At 40.8% G+C, this 17,402-nt stretch overlaps 1 protein-coding gene across 1 annotated transcript; it reads left to right on the top strand.

Annotated features, from left to right (window-relative positions):
- Positions 1-4,073: 4,073 nt before the first annotated feature.
- On the top strand, positions 4,074-16,650 carry LOC121182426 (creatine kinase U-type, mitochondrial). The gene is made up of 9 exons (XM_041038907.1): positions 4,074-4,289; positions 7,084-7,282; positions 8,520-8,615; positions 8,790-9,011; positions 9,567-9,652; positions 11,905-12,028; positions 12,746-12,880; positions 13,737-13,862; positions 15,727-16,650. Exons 1-9 carry the CDS (start codon positions 4,144-4,146, stop codon positions 15,838-15,840), a joined length of 1,248 nt encoding a protein of 415 aa, XP_040894841.1. The 5' UTR covers positions 4,074-4,143; the 3' UTR covers positions 15,841-16,650.
- Positions 16,651-17,402: the final 752 nt, after the last annotated feature.

Genomic DNA, 17,402 nt, shown 5'->3' with positions numbered 1-17,402 from the left:
TCTTAATTAAGTTACTGAAAATGTTTTTGTTGAATTCTGTCCTGGCTTTTCTTTCTCACAGGTCATGGTTGTTTTTGAGTATTTGGTTGGAGCAGAAAATCTGTACAGTAATACAAACTGAACAGTTCACTTTACTGTGCAGGCTCTCTTCTCTTTGAGCAGGACTTTTGCAATTCAGATTTATCAGCTGCTAGCAAATAAAAAAGGAAACCTGATACTTTCACCCACCTGTTCAAAGGTCAGTGCTCCGAAGCTATAAAACCCTTCATGTGCCTCCAGTAGTTTAATGTTACACAGAAGAAACAACAGTTTAGGTGTCTAACACTCCAAACTTCTTATAAATCTGGTTATCATCTGATCAAGAACTTGCTGATATTTTTGTCATCAGAACGTCAAGTTGTTCTGGGTTCTAATTTCTGGATGTTGTTATAATTATATTAGCTTTGCATCAGGCACCAGTTGTTTGCTGTAAAGGCAGATAAGCTGACACACCTCTCATGTGTGCCGTGTTTGTTTGCCAGTTTATTCCCCTGAAATCAAGTCAGAGCTTCTCATACAGTGCCACTGAAAAAGTATTCTACCTAGTGGACAACACAGGCCTTTTTCATGAGAGACATGTTGATATTAATGATGGCTGAACTGAATTTTGCTTATTTGGTTTCAGGGTCCTGGTGTTGATGGATCACTATGACACCAGAATATAATGGTGCCATTTTTAATGTTATTAGTCAAACCTGTGCTTTCTCTGTTCTGACAGGTCAAATTATCTGCTGTGAAGAGGACGTTTTGACTCACAGGTGTTGATATCGTGATGTTGCATGAGGAGCCTTTGAGTGAACAGGACCTCTCAAATCCTGCCACAAATGATGGATAGTATTAAGCTCTGTACTTCTCCACAGCATCACTTCATTCATGTTAACCTCTGCTTTCAGGAACCTTCCAGGACCTTCACCACAGCATGAAGCTGCTTCCACCAGGTTCATCCCTCACTGACTCTCTGTGACGTGTTCTTTCCTATTGAAAACACTGAAACTTTACTGTGCAGATGCAGGTGACCCAAAATCAGATGTCACACCTTGGTTACAATCAAGTGATCTCCATTTAAGTTATTGTTTTTATTATTTTACAACTTACAAGTAGTAAAGGAGGTAAATATTATCGCTATCAATAAATGAGTTTAATTGGAATAATAATTACATCTTCAGTGTTTCGGTGTTGTAAAGCACTAAAGCAAGTCCAGTGGAGCTGAATACATTTTATAGTACTGTAAATTTACCACAGTTTTTGCAGTAACACTTATTTTATATTTTTATCTTGCAGGTGGTTGAAGTTCAGAGTGCAGTGGTTTCCTCTAACCAGTGGGTTTGTACTTCATTTTAAATACATCCTGTGTGTCGTAAACTCTCTCTATTCTCTGCAGTGTGAACTTTGATCCCAGTACTGTATGCCCACTATTTTCTCTATAATCCTCAGATTACTGAATTATCCTCCATAAGGAGCTCAGGCCCTGAATATAAAACAGTATGGCCTCTGTCTGATCTCAAGTGACTGGAAGGGACTCTGAACAGGTCAGACTTGAATGACAAAAATAAGACACAGTAAATCTTAGTATTCAAGTGCTGCTGACGAAGTACACGTAGTTAGTCCATTCATAAAAACCATATACCAAACATGTGACAAAAAGTCCAGTTAAGTCAGATAAAGTCACAGAAGCAGAAATCTGACCTGTGGTCTGTTTTTTTTTTTTTGTTTTTGTTTTTTTCTTCCCCATAGTGTCAAACTTTAAGGGTCAGTAATTCATTTAGGTCTTTTTGAGCCACAACAGCATGCTTTAAAAAAACATTTTTATTACAAAGAATCATACCTCACTTTAAAGATAAATATGTGAGATCTGTGTGCGTGTTGGATCTCACATGTATTTACATCTGTCTTTTTAGATGTAAATGTCACAAATTCAGAGCATAATAATAATTAATTAATATTAGGCTGATATTAAGCTCTGATATTTGTAAAGAATTTAAAAAGACTTTTAAATGTTTGTCTAAAAATATTGGTTTTGTTATCGCTGAAGGTTGCACGGAGGTCACAGTTAACCAGCTTTGTGTCACTATGAGTGATATGCAATATGACCCACAACTAAGGAACCTAATTCTCGTAATTCTCAAAGTCAAGTGACGCATTGCTACGGGGAAGTTGCAGCAGTTTTCATGGTGTGGATGACAAGATTAACCTTGTGAGAAGTCTTACTGCGGAATTAAAACTCGTTTGTCCCGGTGTCTGCTTAAAAAGAAAGCGAGACTGACGCTGTGTTTTAGAGCTGAGGATTGTCCCAGTGTTGTCGCTCAATGTGACATGGAACAGTGCTGCAGCCTTATTCACTCACGTCCTTCAGTATTCACCCCACACACGCACGCCACCACTGTCAAGCTGGCCAAAGTAAGACATGCAACTTCCTGTACAAGGCCAATTTCACAATAAAAGCCTTAGGAGGCACCCTTTGTTGATTTTAGTGTGTAAGTGAAGAGGATACAACAAGGAATAGCTTTAAACTGTAATTTAAACAATTGAGGCTTTATAAATAACTAGATTTATCTGCATACAGATTATTTCATTTTTATAACTCTCCAATTGGTATTTGTGTCTCAAAGTAATGAAAGTAAAGGTATTGCTGCAGAAATTACCACTGGCAGAAAACTGCTGTTGGTTTGCATCTGCTATTCAATCTTTTCAGCTGCTAAACAGGATTACAAAGATAATGATGTCCTTCCCTGCCCTGCCCTTATAGTACCTGATTTTAAATTTAAATGTTAAATCTATTCAACCTACAAAAGAAAGAGGTAAGGTTAGTGAGGATATATAGCGATGTAAAGTATATAAAAGTGCATATTCCAAAAATGATTATACAGCAAAGGTTAAGATTGAAAATCAATAAGATTGACCATCAAGCCATCAAGTTTCAGGGAAGTGTTGTGACCATTGTTAGTGTTTACAATGTGAAGATAAAGGTCAGTGATCAAAGAGCCTCCGATGTTCTTTACATGAGTAGATGCAGCACAGTGTAAGAATAGTCGTTTATATGTAAAAATCCTGAATTCAATATTTTGCAAATGTATGTTAGTGGTATAAGCAAACTATACTTACAATAGCAGAAGTAAATGTACCTACTTTGTCATGTTGACAAGATGGCTCGTAGTGTCGTTATAGATAGAATACAGTGATCTTGTTACTCTTATGTTATTGGATTTTTGTTAGTAATTTAAATGTAAACACTATTTTAATCATTCAAATCATTCAGCTGGACAAAGTGGAGAAAGTTTAATTATTTAACATTATGTTGGTCAGTTTGTTTGCTAACTCCAGATTCATGCTGTGTGGATGTTGGTGCCACAGGCCTCTCCCACCATGGTGCCCTTCTTGCATGGACATTCAGTATTTGAGGAAGGCCTGCTTAAGGTACGTTGACTCCTATGATATCTTCTTTCCCATTTCTTTAACAGTAACCTTACTGGATCCTGAGGGATATTCAGGATGCAGTGAGTAAGACCCACAATCACCTGTCAAACCCTTATTATGCACATGCAATCTCCCTTTAAGTTCATGAGCTTTATATTTGTGCTTAATTTGAACAAATGTGTAGAAGTTTGTTTTAACATTCATGGGTTTCAGTGTAAACGTAAGCCAACCTCAAAATCCGCCATGAAGGTCCGTGTATCTTTTGGTATTTGAAATAAAGATACACGGACCCATGAACACAAACTTTTGTATTTTCCATAATTGGTTTACATTTTTTCTACATTTATTCATTTTTTTCATTTTTCATTTGAAGAAAGGCTCAGTTTTGGTGCCTGTCTGCTACAGGGGTTGTATTTACTTCATTTCACTTCCAAAATCCAAACAATGTCTAATTTTATAATAAATTTTATAATAAGACTTTCTGAACTGTTCAGGAACCCAATGTGAGCCTGTGCCTCTATTTTGAAAGTAAAGGTGAATTTCCGGTCTTGTCGTGTGTCTCTGCCTGCATCTTGACGCCGCTCCGGTTAAATCAGTCTCCGTGGTATCATTCCATCAGAGTCACTTCATCACTGGCGGGATTGTGGAAATAAGTCGGTTTTTTTTTTTAAACACATAAAGAAAACCGAAATGGCAAGCAGCTTCTCCAGGTTCGTGTCCTCCAAACGAAACATTGGGATCCTGTCGTTGGTGGGAGGCTCTGTAACGGCTGGATTTCTGCTCCATCGGGACCATGTCAGCGCCGGAGTGCCCGTCCGCAGGAGGTACCCCGCCAGGTAACGTTACTCCCCACCCCTCCTCCCGGGCCTGTGTGTCCGTTACACGGCTTGATAATCACATTACACACCATTATCCTCGTTAATTAATAAGTCCTGATTGATGATAATGTCATTTTATCGACACAAATTAGGCTCAGGCGTGTTCTTCAGGATTTTTATTTAAATACGGGCTTAATGTGTAATTTAATAAACGAATGTGGCTGTGTAACATCAAGCTAACCTACGTAAGATAAATATATTTTAAATAAATTTTGAAAAACGACAGTCACTGACCTTAACGGCCTAAATGTGCCACCTGTTTAATACCATCAGGCCTACGGGCTTTAATGGGCTATCACATCACAGCAGGAAGATTAATATTTGATGCCATAGGAGATTAAAGCATAAATAACAAAACAGCTTTAAACACCATAATGGTGTAAAAAAAAAAAAAGTCAAACCTAAGCTCACTTCAGTTTTGCATTACGGGGCGTTGTATATGATCTTAACCTATAAGCCCAAGAGGAAACAGATATACAGACATAACCTGCTCCTAAAATACATGTTAACACTGCACCGTCATGCACAACTGTGAAGAAAGCTTAGGTTTGATCACGCTAATAAAAATCATAGATTGAGATATCGTGTCAAATATGGTGCTTATTCTTGTAGAAGCATCTGCATGATAAACGTACTGTGCTATGACAAAGAGGCCGTGGAGCAGGGATGCGTACGTGTCCCACCACACGGCTGCATGTATCATAAAGCGGTGCACATATAGACTCCAGATTAGTGAAACGTTATCTGCTGCTCAGATATCAAACCCTGCCCTGTGGCTGTTACATAATGCTCACACCGAAGGCGCATCTACAGCGCCAGGATCACAGTCTTTGTACAAAAAGTAATCTATTACTGTGTCTTATCAAACCTTATTGATAGAATGAACAGGAAAAATCTCAGAGGGAAACATGACCTGAATCCTGCCGGTGTGAGTCACCCAACTTTATGGTCTTAATCATTAATGTTAGGCAAAAGATAAAGCTGCACAAAAGAAAATAAAAAAAAAAAGCTGACCTTATGGCTGTGCTGCTGGGGTGGGACGGTCCAGATGTGAGGAGAACAGACTATAACCCTGTTCTGTAAATCAGCCTTTGTCATAAACCTATACAGGATTAGTGCCAGTGGTGGAATATGTACTCAGATAATTTAGGATCTTTAAGTAAAAGTGCCCCATTTTGGAATGATGTATATTATATTATAGGCTTATAATTCAACAATCAGTAAAGGATGAGTAAAGTTTTATCATAGCCTATGAATCTGTATAGTAACTTGTAAATGAATGCAGTGAAGTAAAAGGTACAATATTTCCTTAAGAAATGTAGTGAAGTAGAAGTATAAAGTGTCAGAAAATGGAAATACGCAAGAAAAGAACAAGTACAGTACTTTAAAAAATGTAGTTAGTCACTTTCCGTCACTGGTTAGGGTCTACACCGCAGGTTTACTTTTGATTGATATCAGTTACAGTGATATTGATTAAAATAATCCTTTAAACCATGTAGTTGTGTAGCAGTGACCATAGAGCTGATACCTCCATCCATCATTCCTTTAGGACAAATGTGTCCTCAGGGCCCTGAACTGGCACCATGTAGGTGTTATTAAATCCTGCCTTGAATACAGATATTGGATGATGTGTATCTGGATCTGACTGGCACACACTGCTTGTGCTTTGTGTCCACCTGTGTTTTCCTGGCTCTGAAAATGTTGTAATGGTGTGTCCTCTCCCTCATTTCCTGTCATCTCTCTGCTGCTGCTATCTAATACAGTCATAAAATCCTCCCCAAATATGAGAGAGCTTCTTGATGGCGGTCAGTGGGTTAGCACTGATAACGTTAATGAACTTCTGAACTTACTGTTGTGGAAAAAAGGAGGAACTTGTGCCTTTGTGTAAAAGACAAGGAAAAGACAGAAATAAGGCACGAAGCCAGGTTTCTCTGTGAAATGATGGATATGGACCAAACAAAACAGACTTTTGTCAGGGTCCATCCGTGACAAACATTTTCATGTGTTGTATAAGCATACTGTCACTAGTAATGCTCTGTGAAGCTACAGTTACTTTATCATTTCATATTAAAATGTCTTATCCTTCCTCATATTTTAGTGGACAGCAGGAAGCAGGGACCCATAAGCTACTTAGTCAGTGCCGCTCCAGCACTTCTAGTCTATTTGACATTCCAAGGATATTCAGATAAAGGCCAGTCTGTGACAGCAGTTCCTTTTTGTTTTTTCATACTAGCCTGTGTGAAAGCCTAAATACATTGTTTGAAGTTACAGGTGAGTTGGTCATTAGTTAACGCAGCAGCATTATTTTACTAAAACAGCTTCTATCTAAAGGCTGTCTTCTCCATCAGCATTTAGTTAATGGCACGTTTAACATCTCATGAAGATTTAAACATTGATTATAGTCAGCGTCTTGGCAACACAGTCAGCTGGCTTAAATACAGTATTTAATTATTTTTCACAGTGCCAATATGACTGATAGTACCCGCGTCACATCCCTGTGCGTCCTATATAATCGGTGTCTAAATTAGTAGGTGTGTGCAGCAGGGTGTCCCATAACCAGAGGGTTACAGCTTTAATCCCCAGTTACCTGTGTACATGCCTTGTGGAAGTGTCCTTGAGTGAGTCAGTCACTCTGAACCTGCTCCAAGGGCACAGCTCCATCATTAACCTGTGCCCACGCTACTAAAACGATTTTTTTTCTCTCTTAAAGATCAGTGCAGCAGTGCGTTATCTTGCATTTCTGTTTGTACAGTGCGGAGTACCCTGACCTGCGCAAACACAACAACTGCATGGCCAGTAACCTGACACCTGCCATCTATGCCAAGCTGTGTGATAAGGCCACTCCCAACGGTTTCACGGTGGACCTGGCCATCCAGACGGGCGTGGACAACCCTGGCCACCCCTTCATTAAGACCGTTGGCATGGTGGCAGGAGACGAGGAGTCTTACGAGGTCAGACGTCGTAATACCTTTTCAAACACACAGGCTCCTCGCTGTTGGTTGAAAAGACGGGGCTGGCACATCTCCATGCGTGTTGTACAAGAGTCCTGGCTGTTCAAAGCCTCCACAGGCCTCCAGTTGCAGTTTGCAGCCACAAGGACGTCACTGATAAAGTCCAAACTTACAGAAAAAGGGGTGAAATTGCTGAAAATTACAGTTGACAATAGCACTGCAAATTGAAAATTGGTATTGACTTAAAAAAAAATTCCAGTCACATTCCAGTTCCAACCCAACTTCCCATAACAGGCAGGACAGTTTCAACATAGATACAAATGTTTTAATTAGCAGAAATGATTGGGAAATATTGTTTTCTACAGTTACTACACTTTCAGGGAATTTAGTAACCAGTCCTCCCTGTCCTGTTTCAGAGGAAGGAGTATTACATCATAGGAGAGGGAGAGTTTTAGGCTAGGACACTTCTTCTGGGAGCTTTCATTATCTATCTATAGTGAGGATCTAACTACATTTCCATTTTAATCACCTGCTTCATTTAGGCTACAAAAATATCTTGGACTTCATAGAGTAGTCAGCATATTTTTTTTTATTAACTATAGATTCCAAGAACCAGTCAGTGTGAGTGTTAAGACTTGGCCAAGGACTCAAGGTTGTATCACTCCTAAATGCATCTCAGTACAATCCAAGACATTTTTAGATAAATAAAAGCGTGTGACCCTGTAGTGATATGTTTTTGGTTGGCTTTTTTTGGTGGTAATAATTCGGCTGATGTCTCAGGTTTGCATGCAGAATTCTATCTGATGTTTCTCATACAGTTTCTCTGCAATATGTGATTCATCATCACTCACTGCTGGGTGTTTCTTTCCATTGTGGTCGTATGAGTGTGGTGCTGGGGAGTAAACAGAAGTGACACACAGTGTGTAAAAAATAGTGCGAATGCAGCTCGGAAATCTACAGGTTTATAGACTGGACTGCACAGTAACACAGACCTCTACCAGCCCCCACACCAGCCTAAAGAACATTATGCTCCAGACACAAAAGTCACAGTCATTTCTAACAGGCTATTGCTATTCCATTGGTTTCTTGCTGCAACCTAAAAGTCCTTATCCATTGCTCAGTTGTTCTGCTAAACGGAATCTGTAGATTAAGAGAAACAGATAAAGAGATTTTAAAACTTTGATATCCTCTGTAGCTCTCTATTTCTTTATAGTCTTAAACTCCGGGTGTGTTTCAGGTATTTGCAGATCTGCTGGACCCTGTCATCAAAGAGAGGCACAACGGCTACGACCCCCGCGTCATGAAACACCCCACCGACCTGGACGCCAGCAAGGTAACGCTCACACTGACAACGTGGAGCTTCTTCTTGTGGAAAAGATTGTTTCACTATCTGTGTACGTAGTAATATGGCTCATAGCTAATCTAAAAAAAGAATTACTGTAATACTCGTTTCCTAGTGAGAATCACTGAATCAGTTTAAACATTTCCCTACCTGTCTTTGTTTTAGATCCAGGCGGGCCACTTTGACGAGCGCTACGTGTTGTCCTCCAGAGTGAGGACAGGCCGCAGTATTCGCGGGCTTAGCCTGCCCCCCGCCTGCACCCGGGCAGAGCGCAGGGAGGTGGAGAGGGTGGTGGTGGATGCCCTCGCCGGCCTGAAGGGTGACCTTACTGGAAGATACTACAGTCTCACCCAGATGACAGAAAAGGAGCAGCAACAGCTCATTGATGTGAGCAATGAGGGGATGTTTGCTGTGTTCATATTAAGACATTGTTCATTTCTGTGGAACCACCTGTGACAACATGTTTCCAGTCATTTTAATAGAGCAGCAGCAGAGCTTATACATGACCTGTCAGCGGACCTGCTAGAACTATATTTATAGTTTGGGAAATATAAATACACACACAGCAACAACCTGCAAAGAGATATTAATGCTTAGAGTTCAAAGTTAATCTCCACTTAGGTTATTTATATAGAAAACATATGCACTCATGGTAACGTAGACCATTTTGGATAAAGCATGTAGACTCAGTCTGAGGATTCGTTTACAGTTTTCCCACAAGTCCAAGCAGAAGGACCAAAAAAACAAATAAGAAGCAGAAAAATTCATCACATGAAATCAGAAACGGGTGTGGGCTGGGCTTGCATTTTTCTCCTACCCACAACGAGAAAGATGTGCCTCCTTGTGACAATACAGTCCAGTCTAACTTTTCACCCCTTCAGTCATTGCCATTGTTGGCATTTTGAGTGTGAAAAAAACTTTGCGTCTCTGTATTTACAATAGGACCACTTCCTGTTTGACAAGCCTGTGTCACCCCTCCTGACGTGTGCAGGAATGGCTCGTGACTGGCCAGATGCCCGTGGTATTTGGTAAGTGAAAAGACATGATGGTACTGACTGGCTGACAAAACTGTTTTTTCTTTCTTTCTTTTTTTTTTTTATTGTTTTTAAGATAAGACAAGGCAGTGTAGTATTATCTACACATAGCACTGTATTTCAACAAGTATTTTATGTAATAATATTCATGTGTATAGAGCCTTTCTATTGTTTCTTTTGTAATTCAGCATAAATGTAAGAGCACTGCAGGAGTTTAACATTTCTGGGATGGGTACATGAGCTAGTTTGTCAGAATTAACTTCTTAAATATAAATTCTTGATTTTCTTTTCATTCCTGTTCAGCAAAAATGCATTTATGAACGTTCCCATTCATTTCTTCCCTGGCGTGGTCGCAGCAGTAATGTCATTTCCTTGTTGCTGAGCTGTGGTTGAGGTGTATTAGCAATGCAGACAATGCTCCCCCAGCATTGAGTGTCAGCCAGCTCAAATCAATCACCAGCCTCCCTCCTCCCTCTCTCTGCCTGTCGTATCAGCCCACCTCTCCTCTCCTTAATGATTCACTTTCACTTCATCCCTCCATCATCTCTCCTTTCAGGTCCACTGGCAGCTTTCTCTTTCTCTGGCTCTCTTCCCCTCCTTCCTTTCTGTTTTTTCACTACCCATATGTCATGCTCCACTTTCTCACATTTTTGCTTATCATCTCCCACCCTTCTAACATAACTTATTTGTTTCACTCCTCCCTCATGGTTTCTTTCCCTGTGGTTCAAGTATCCTGTACTGCTGCTCTACTTTTCGTCTAACGTCTTCTTCTCTTTATCTCTTCCTCTTCCCTCAATTCGCTTCTGTCCGCGTTGTCCAAAATCTCTCCCCCGCCTGCTGCCTCACCAACCTATCCATTACCTCATTAAATCTTTTTAACAATATTAAGGAGGTCATCGTGGACAAAAACCTTCTGTAGTGGCTGACAGAGGCTTTGTACACGTTAAAATCTTCTATGTCATGTGGAAAAATTTCTACAGTTTGCTCTGAGTTTGGTGCTTGGAAGTGTCATCAGGTCAGCGAAATCCATCCTCCTCTGAGGACGAGCCTGAATGTGTTTGGCAAATGTCTCTGTACTTTGCGTCTCAGAATCTGATTGATATTATTTACAAGTGGAAATTTTAGCCCCACTGTGGCACTTGAGGGAAGGTCAGAGGGTGAAATCCATGGTTTAGCGGGAACAGATTTCAAAGAATCCCAGAGCACGGTTTATAAACTGTTCACAGCGATTTGTAAACAGTGAATACAGATTTTCTCTCTGCTTTTTTTTTCTCAGCTGACCCTAGGTCTATACTCATCTGATAAAAAAAAAAAAAGCTTAAGCAAGTAAATTTTTTTTACCTGTTAAAGGAGTAGGTAAAAAAAATCAGGGGTTTTGTCAACATCATTCATACTCTGAAGATTCATACTCATGAATGTCTGTACTAATTCATTCATCCAACAGTCGTTAAGATCTTTCTGTCTGGACAGTTATGTATGATCAATGGATAGACAGACTTGCTGATAACTTCATCTACAGAGTCACACTTTCACTTGTTTAAGTAATTTTTAGAAATAAATGTCAGAGGAAAACATACCTTTCTTGCACCTTGCCTGAAATTCCAAGAAATGTAGGCTTTTTTTTTCTCTTTCTTGAACTGTCCATGAGCTGTGATGTGGTTTCCATCTAACAGATTTTGCTTTCTGTTATCTGTTTTGTAAGCTGTCTAGTTTCTGTAAAATTTGTCATAAATCCGTACCATATTGCAAGGCCTTGTGAGCACAGTTCAGCCTTGCAGACCACTCTGACAAACACAAGAGTCAATGACCTGCGGCAGAAACAAGCATTATCCCCAGTGACTGATGGTTAATGGCCTTCTCCGTACTCACCGATATCATATGGCTGCCTTAATAGAAAAAACCCATCACTGATCTCTTCTTATTAACTTATCCTACACACTTTCTCATAAGAGGCTTCCAAATACCTCTTCTGTATTGATTCAGTCTGGAAAAAATATTGGAAGTTATTGATATATTGAAGTTGTTGATAAGGTTAAAAAAAAAATCTTGTCCACAACATCTGGAAAGCACAGGAAGAACAGCTCTGTGTTCAAGTTAACTGGTCCCTGCATCAGAATAAATTACAGTTTGCTTTGAGAGTGGTGCTAGGAAGGTGGGAAGCTATGATGGGACAAATGCAGAGGACACATAACCTCAACCCACAGGGATCGATATCGTCTAATTCAGTATAACTTGCCTGTGTGCAGGCACAACAACGAGAAGACATTCCTGATCTGGATCAATGAGGAGGATCACACCAGGGTCATCTCCATGGAGAAGGGAGGGAACATGAAGAGAGTCTTTGAGAGGTTCTGCAGAGGCCTCAAGGAGGTATGACTGTTTGGAAATGTGTGTGGACTGTTTGACTGTTGGGATTTAGGAGTAGTACTGTGATATGTTATAACCTACCAGCCTGTGTGTATCACCTGTGTTATTTTAGCAGCGGTCTGGTGTTAGTTGTGCCTGATTTAGCCAAGGTACTGGATCATAATGGACCATAGTGCACTTGGACACAGCATTTTTAAGTGGGAGGCTGCAGCTGTAGCAGACATATCCATCCTGCTGCCATCAGATGTCTGTAGAATTTAATCAGCCGAGGGGTGGGGTGGGTTAATACAGCCTAAAAGTCTATGGTGCGTGCTTGCAGAAGCAAAAAACTGCTTATACTGGTCTTTTCCATGCCACTGAAATAAAGCATGTAAACAGAGGCACAAAAACACACTGTCCAAACTTGGCCATGCAAACATAAATTATTTATGCAAGTGGTCTCAGTTCCCCATTAGGGAAAGTACAGAAGGCAAGACTGAGGGTGTGACAGCTCTGGACAACACACCTCAGTGCTACGTTCATGCTGATTAAAGTCCAACACTGTGCCAGTGTTTGAGTCAGTCCACTGCCACCAAGGTTTATTTCAAGTTGACAGCTCTCAGTTCTTTACTTGTCAGCTCTGATAAATGAAAAATAAACAGCAATGAACAGTTTGCTGTGTATGAGTTGTACGTACAGAATACAGATTTTTTTATGCATGATTCATTGTCTCCCTCTAAGGTGGAGCGTCTGATCCAGGAGAGAGGCTGGGAGTTCATGTGGAACGAGAGGCTTGGGTACATCCTCACCTGCCCCTCCAACCTGGGCACGGGGCTCAGGGCCGGGGTCCATGTCAAACTGCCCCTGCTGAGCAAGGTAATGCAACAGTAGAATGAAGATAATTTGATGCTTATACTTAGGTAGATAATGTTGGGTCTTTTGTGTTATTATTCTGTGTGTCACATATTGATAGACCAAAAGTGTCTGTATGGCCTTCAAAATATGTATAAGTATTAAATTATCAGTGTTAGGGCCTCAAAAACAAAAAACTGCCTTGTCTTATCAGTCAATATGTTTCTAATAAGATTATTAAATGTTAGTGTTAAAAGTTGTGGGAGGGATGCTTGGAAGTGTTAACAGTATTTCAGGTAACAGTTGTTAGGCTGTCTTGGGCTGACACGCCTTCTCAGTTTCGCATGGAGGTCAGGGACAGTGCCTGTGGACTGTGGTGATTCCCATATTTAAAAAGGGGGACCAGAGGTTTCGCTCCAATCATCGGGGTATCCCTCTGCTCAGCCTCCCTGGGAAGGCCTGTTCCAGGGCGCTGGAAAGGAGGCGCCAACTGATAGCTGAACCTCAGATCCAGGAGGAGCAATGCGTGGGTGTGGAACAGTGGAGCAACTCTCTACCTGTGTGAGGTTCATGGAGGGGTCATGGAAGTTCCCCCATCCAGTCTACATGTGCTTTGGGTGTGGCATTAAGAAGGCTTATGGGGGGACTTATGGGGGCCACTGTGGGAGTGAGAGTTGCGTCCATATTCTCAGCAGGAAGTCAAACAGTAACGCAACCCAACTCTGGATAAGCACCAGTAAATAGATGGTGGTAAAAGTGGTTGTGAATTCAAAATATCTGAAAAATACCAGAGAGAAAAAAATACAGTTGCATGTTGAGTTATAATGTAATCAAACTGCTTCGAAATTGTCTTGAATAACTGCTCTCCCCCACCTCCCAGGATCCCCGCTTCAGTAAGATCCTGGACAACCTGCGTCTGCAGAAGCGAGGGACAGGTGGTGTAGACACCGCTGCTGTGGGTGGTGTGTTTGACATCTCCAACCTGGACCGCCTGGGACAATCTGAGGTAGGGAAACCTTCTGGGTAGAAGCTTGTGAGTAACTGTCTCCCTTTCACCAACAGACCAAAGCATCCACCTCCAAACTGCTCAGCTGGAGTTTATTAGCCAGTGGTGGATGCCTGCTGCGGGTTATCTCTCAGGTGTGACGCATCACTGACAAACGTCCCTGAGTAAACAAATATTCAACAGACTGAATATTTATTGCATCATAGTTTTATCAATGTAGGATGTAAAGTACCAGTAGCTCTTATCCAAATCCAAATCAGACAGCAACTAGACTAACAAATGAATGTTTTGTGAGTGTTATGTATCGGAGCATGAATAACAGCTGTACATGTAGTTTGTTATGTCCTTGGTTGTGCTGTCCTGCTGTCCCGCCTGTGTGACAGAGTCATACAGTACAATGGAGCTGTTCTCTGTTGTTGTGAGTGTGTGGTAGCATATATTATTCTCATTACATGGAGACTGGAGATGGCTCTTCACTGTTTCTGAATGGAGTGCACTGCACTAATTAGCGTTCACTATGGTGCAGATTGAGAGTCACTTTTCTAATTTTCTTAATGTTACGTAACGTTGTTTGACTCCGACCTCCACTTCACTTATAAGAGCGTGGGCTGCACAGTGCTGCTTGGTCCTCCATCACCAGACTGAGGAGCACTCAGGAGAAGAGCACTCTCAGGGTGGGGTCTATGAGTGAAGAGGTGGAGGGATGAGGGAACTACGGATGGATGGAGAAAAGTGCAGAGGGACGATAATGTTATATGTTATGATAATGTTACAGCAAGTGAATTTCATGATGATAACTTGAGTAAAGAAAGTTAATTCTACAGAATGCACCTTAAATCAAGTTCCTTTGTCAAGCTGGATCTCAAAAGTCGTCAGTTTTGTGAACCTCTAACGTAGGTTTATGTGGCATAATCAGAATCGTGTTCACATGTACAAATAGCCTTTTATATCAGATCATGAAAAAATTGCTAGTTAAGAAGATTATTTTTTTTTCTGTTGAGAACTTTGAGAGTGTACAAGAAGTCCTGTGCTGTTTGTTCAAATCATGCAACTGTAACTGCAGTGTGTAACCCTGACACACCAGATGTTATTGTTGCAAAAGAGGCAGGAAAGTGTCTGTTTTTGAGGTGGGCTGTTTTTTTCTCTATAGTTTAGAGAAAGCATTCCTTGAAAAGGTTATAGGCCTCTGGTCGATGCTTCTCTCAGGGCTCTGTTATGAGTGCAGACAGCTTGTGTCTTTATTTGGTAGAGCGGTTGTGAAGGGTTTGCATATGTCAGGGATACAGGCTGCTCTGTGTCTGTAGTTACTCACAGTTGCCAGTTGTTATCTGTAAATAAGAAGTTTTATATTTTGGCAAATACGCTTATTCGCTTTTTTGCCCAGAGTTAGATGAGAAGACTGATGCCACTGTTACGTCTGTACAGTAAATATGTAGATCGAGCCCACAGCTGGTTAGCTTAGCATAAAGACTGGAAGCAGAGGGAAACAGTCTGGATCTGTTCAAAGGAAGCAAAAGCTGCCTAATACCACCTCTAAAGCACAGTACGTACTGTGTTATATCTCTTCTGTTTAATTAGCGCAAAAGCCAAAGTTTAAGAACAATACTTCACTGTTTCTGTCTTTATACTAAGCCAAGTTGACAGGTTAATGTCAGTAGCTTCATATTTAAGTGACAGAAGAGTGATGGTAATCTTCTCACTTAACTCTCAGCAAGAAAAAAGTGAATAAATGTATTTCCAACACTGTCAGATTATTTCTGTGTAATTAGGGCGAGAAGATGGTTTTGAAAACATAAGAAAATATTCTCATGTGTCTTAGAGTTTGTATCATATGCCATTTACATTCTGTTGATTATTTTCCCAGGTCACTTTGGTGCAGACAGTGATTGATGGCGTCAACTACCTGATCGAGTGTGAGAAGAGACTGGAGAAAGGCCAGGACATCAAGGTGCCCCCACCCGTCAAGCACTTCAAGTAGACACTGATCCCTGATCTCCGCACACAACCCTCTGGGCACAAACACATGCACAAACACCCCGCTCTGTGCCCATAGATATGATGAATATCTATGTCATTGCCTCATTTATTACTACTACTTATCTAATCCTCCCTTCCTGCCCCACAATATACTTCTCTATAATATAATCTACATATATTATACACAGCTATCTGGCTAAACCCCACAGCATTGGGCTGAAGTGTGCATCTGGAGCGTTTTTAAAATTTAAACTCAAATTCAAACCTGGCTATGAAATGGCGGCAAAGATAAACAAAAGATGCACAAACTGTAGGCTCTTGTAACGGAGCAAAGATGGCCGCCAGGCTGCCCGTCTCTGCATGGCCGAGCAGTATCTATGGCTCTGCTGCCAGACCACTCCTCAGCCCACCAAACCTGGCTTCACCCTGCCTCGGTTCCCTTCCTGCCGCATGTCCTATACTCAGCCTGTCTCTGTCTCCTCCCCTCACTCCTGTGTGTTGATGGGTCATGCCTGTTATCTGGTGCTTGTATAGTCCATCCATTGGCTCCATACTCTCCATTGTGGATTGTGTGTACATAGTTTTGTTTTAACCATTTTGAGTGGATTTGATTGTAGGTGAACAGCGTAAGACTGAAGAGACATGTGGATTTGTGCGTTAAATGACACACGGGTGTCAGATTGTAATGTTATAACACATACTGGCCGGGCTGGGTTCTGTACTGTAAGCTACTGAAGCAATATCATTCCAGCTCATTACTGAATGTCACACTGTAATGTCTTTTATTAAAGAAATCATCTATTTAACAGTACTTCTTCTTCTGTCTGTCATTTGTTTATAAGTAATTCTTTGGTATCCAAGAGGATTTTGCCTGAGCAAGCTTTAAGTAACCATGGTAACCAAGCTGGAGGAGCATGACTGCGATCAGCGTGGCTGCATCGTGTCATGTGACAATGTTTAGTCAGAGGCATAACAAAACTGTATTCTGCTGAAGGACAGGCACAGAGGGTTGTTGTTTTCACAAAACCCTTTAAATCTGGAAAATCCACTTAATTAAAAATGTTTGGTCCAATGCTTATTCTGCCCAGGCTGTCTGTCTACAGGAGGCACCTGAATGTTGCTCAACATCCACCTGGATGTTCTCTATTCTTTACAATCTGTCTCTACTTTTATCATCTTGATTGTCCTCCAATCTCTGTTGCTCTTCCTGACATTTCTTCCATTTTTGGGGGGAGTTTTTCCTCATCTGAATACAGTGTCTAACGACAGAGGGTGTCGTACGCTGTACAGATTCTAAATTTGTGATTTGTGACATTGGTCTATATAAATAAAACTGACTTGACTTGCTGTCACCTAATCCCATGAAAAGACCAAAACCAGCAGTGATCAACAGTGTTGTCTGTGTCTCCAAAGCCTGATAAATCCTATTTTTATATTAGCCAGCAAAAGTTTGATGTTTTTATTTTTAAAATGACTGAAACAACTAATTGATTGTCAAAATAGTTGCAAAGAGGGAAGCAAAGATTTTGTGTATGTCTTTTATCTAAAAGCGAGTGTGAAGAC

Source organism: Toxotes jaculatrix, chromosome 5 (assembly GCF_017976425.1).
Source record: "Toxotes jaculatrix isolate fToxJac2 chromosome 5, fToxJac2.pri, whole genome shotgun sequence".
Lineage (NCBI taxonomy): Eukaryota > Metazoa > Chordata > Actinopteri > Toxotidae > Toxotes > Toxotes jaculatrix.
This window is presented reverse-complemented; position numbering and strand designations above follow the sequence as displayed.

Bases quoted from the DNA above. Each gene is read 5' to 3' on its own strand.
- LOC121182426 (XM_041038907.1), top strand. From the start codon at position 4,144: ATGGCAAGCAGCTTCTCCAGGTTCGTGTCCTCCAAACGAAACATTGGG. The intron at 9,653-11,904 runs GTAAGTGAAAAG...GCCTGTGTGCAG, and splicing joins CCAGATGCCCGTGGTATTTG to GCACAACAACGAGAAGACAT. The intron at 13,863-15,726 runs GTAGGGAAACCT...TTATTTTCCCAG, and splicing joins ACCGCCTGGGACAATCTGAG to GTCACTTTGGTGCAGACAGT.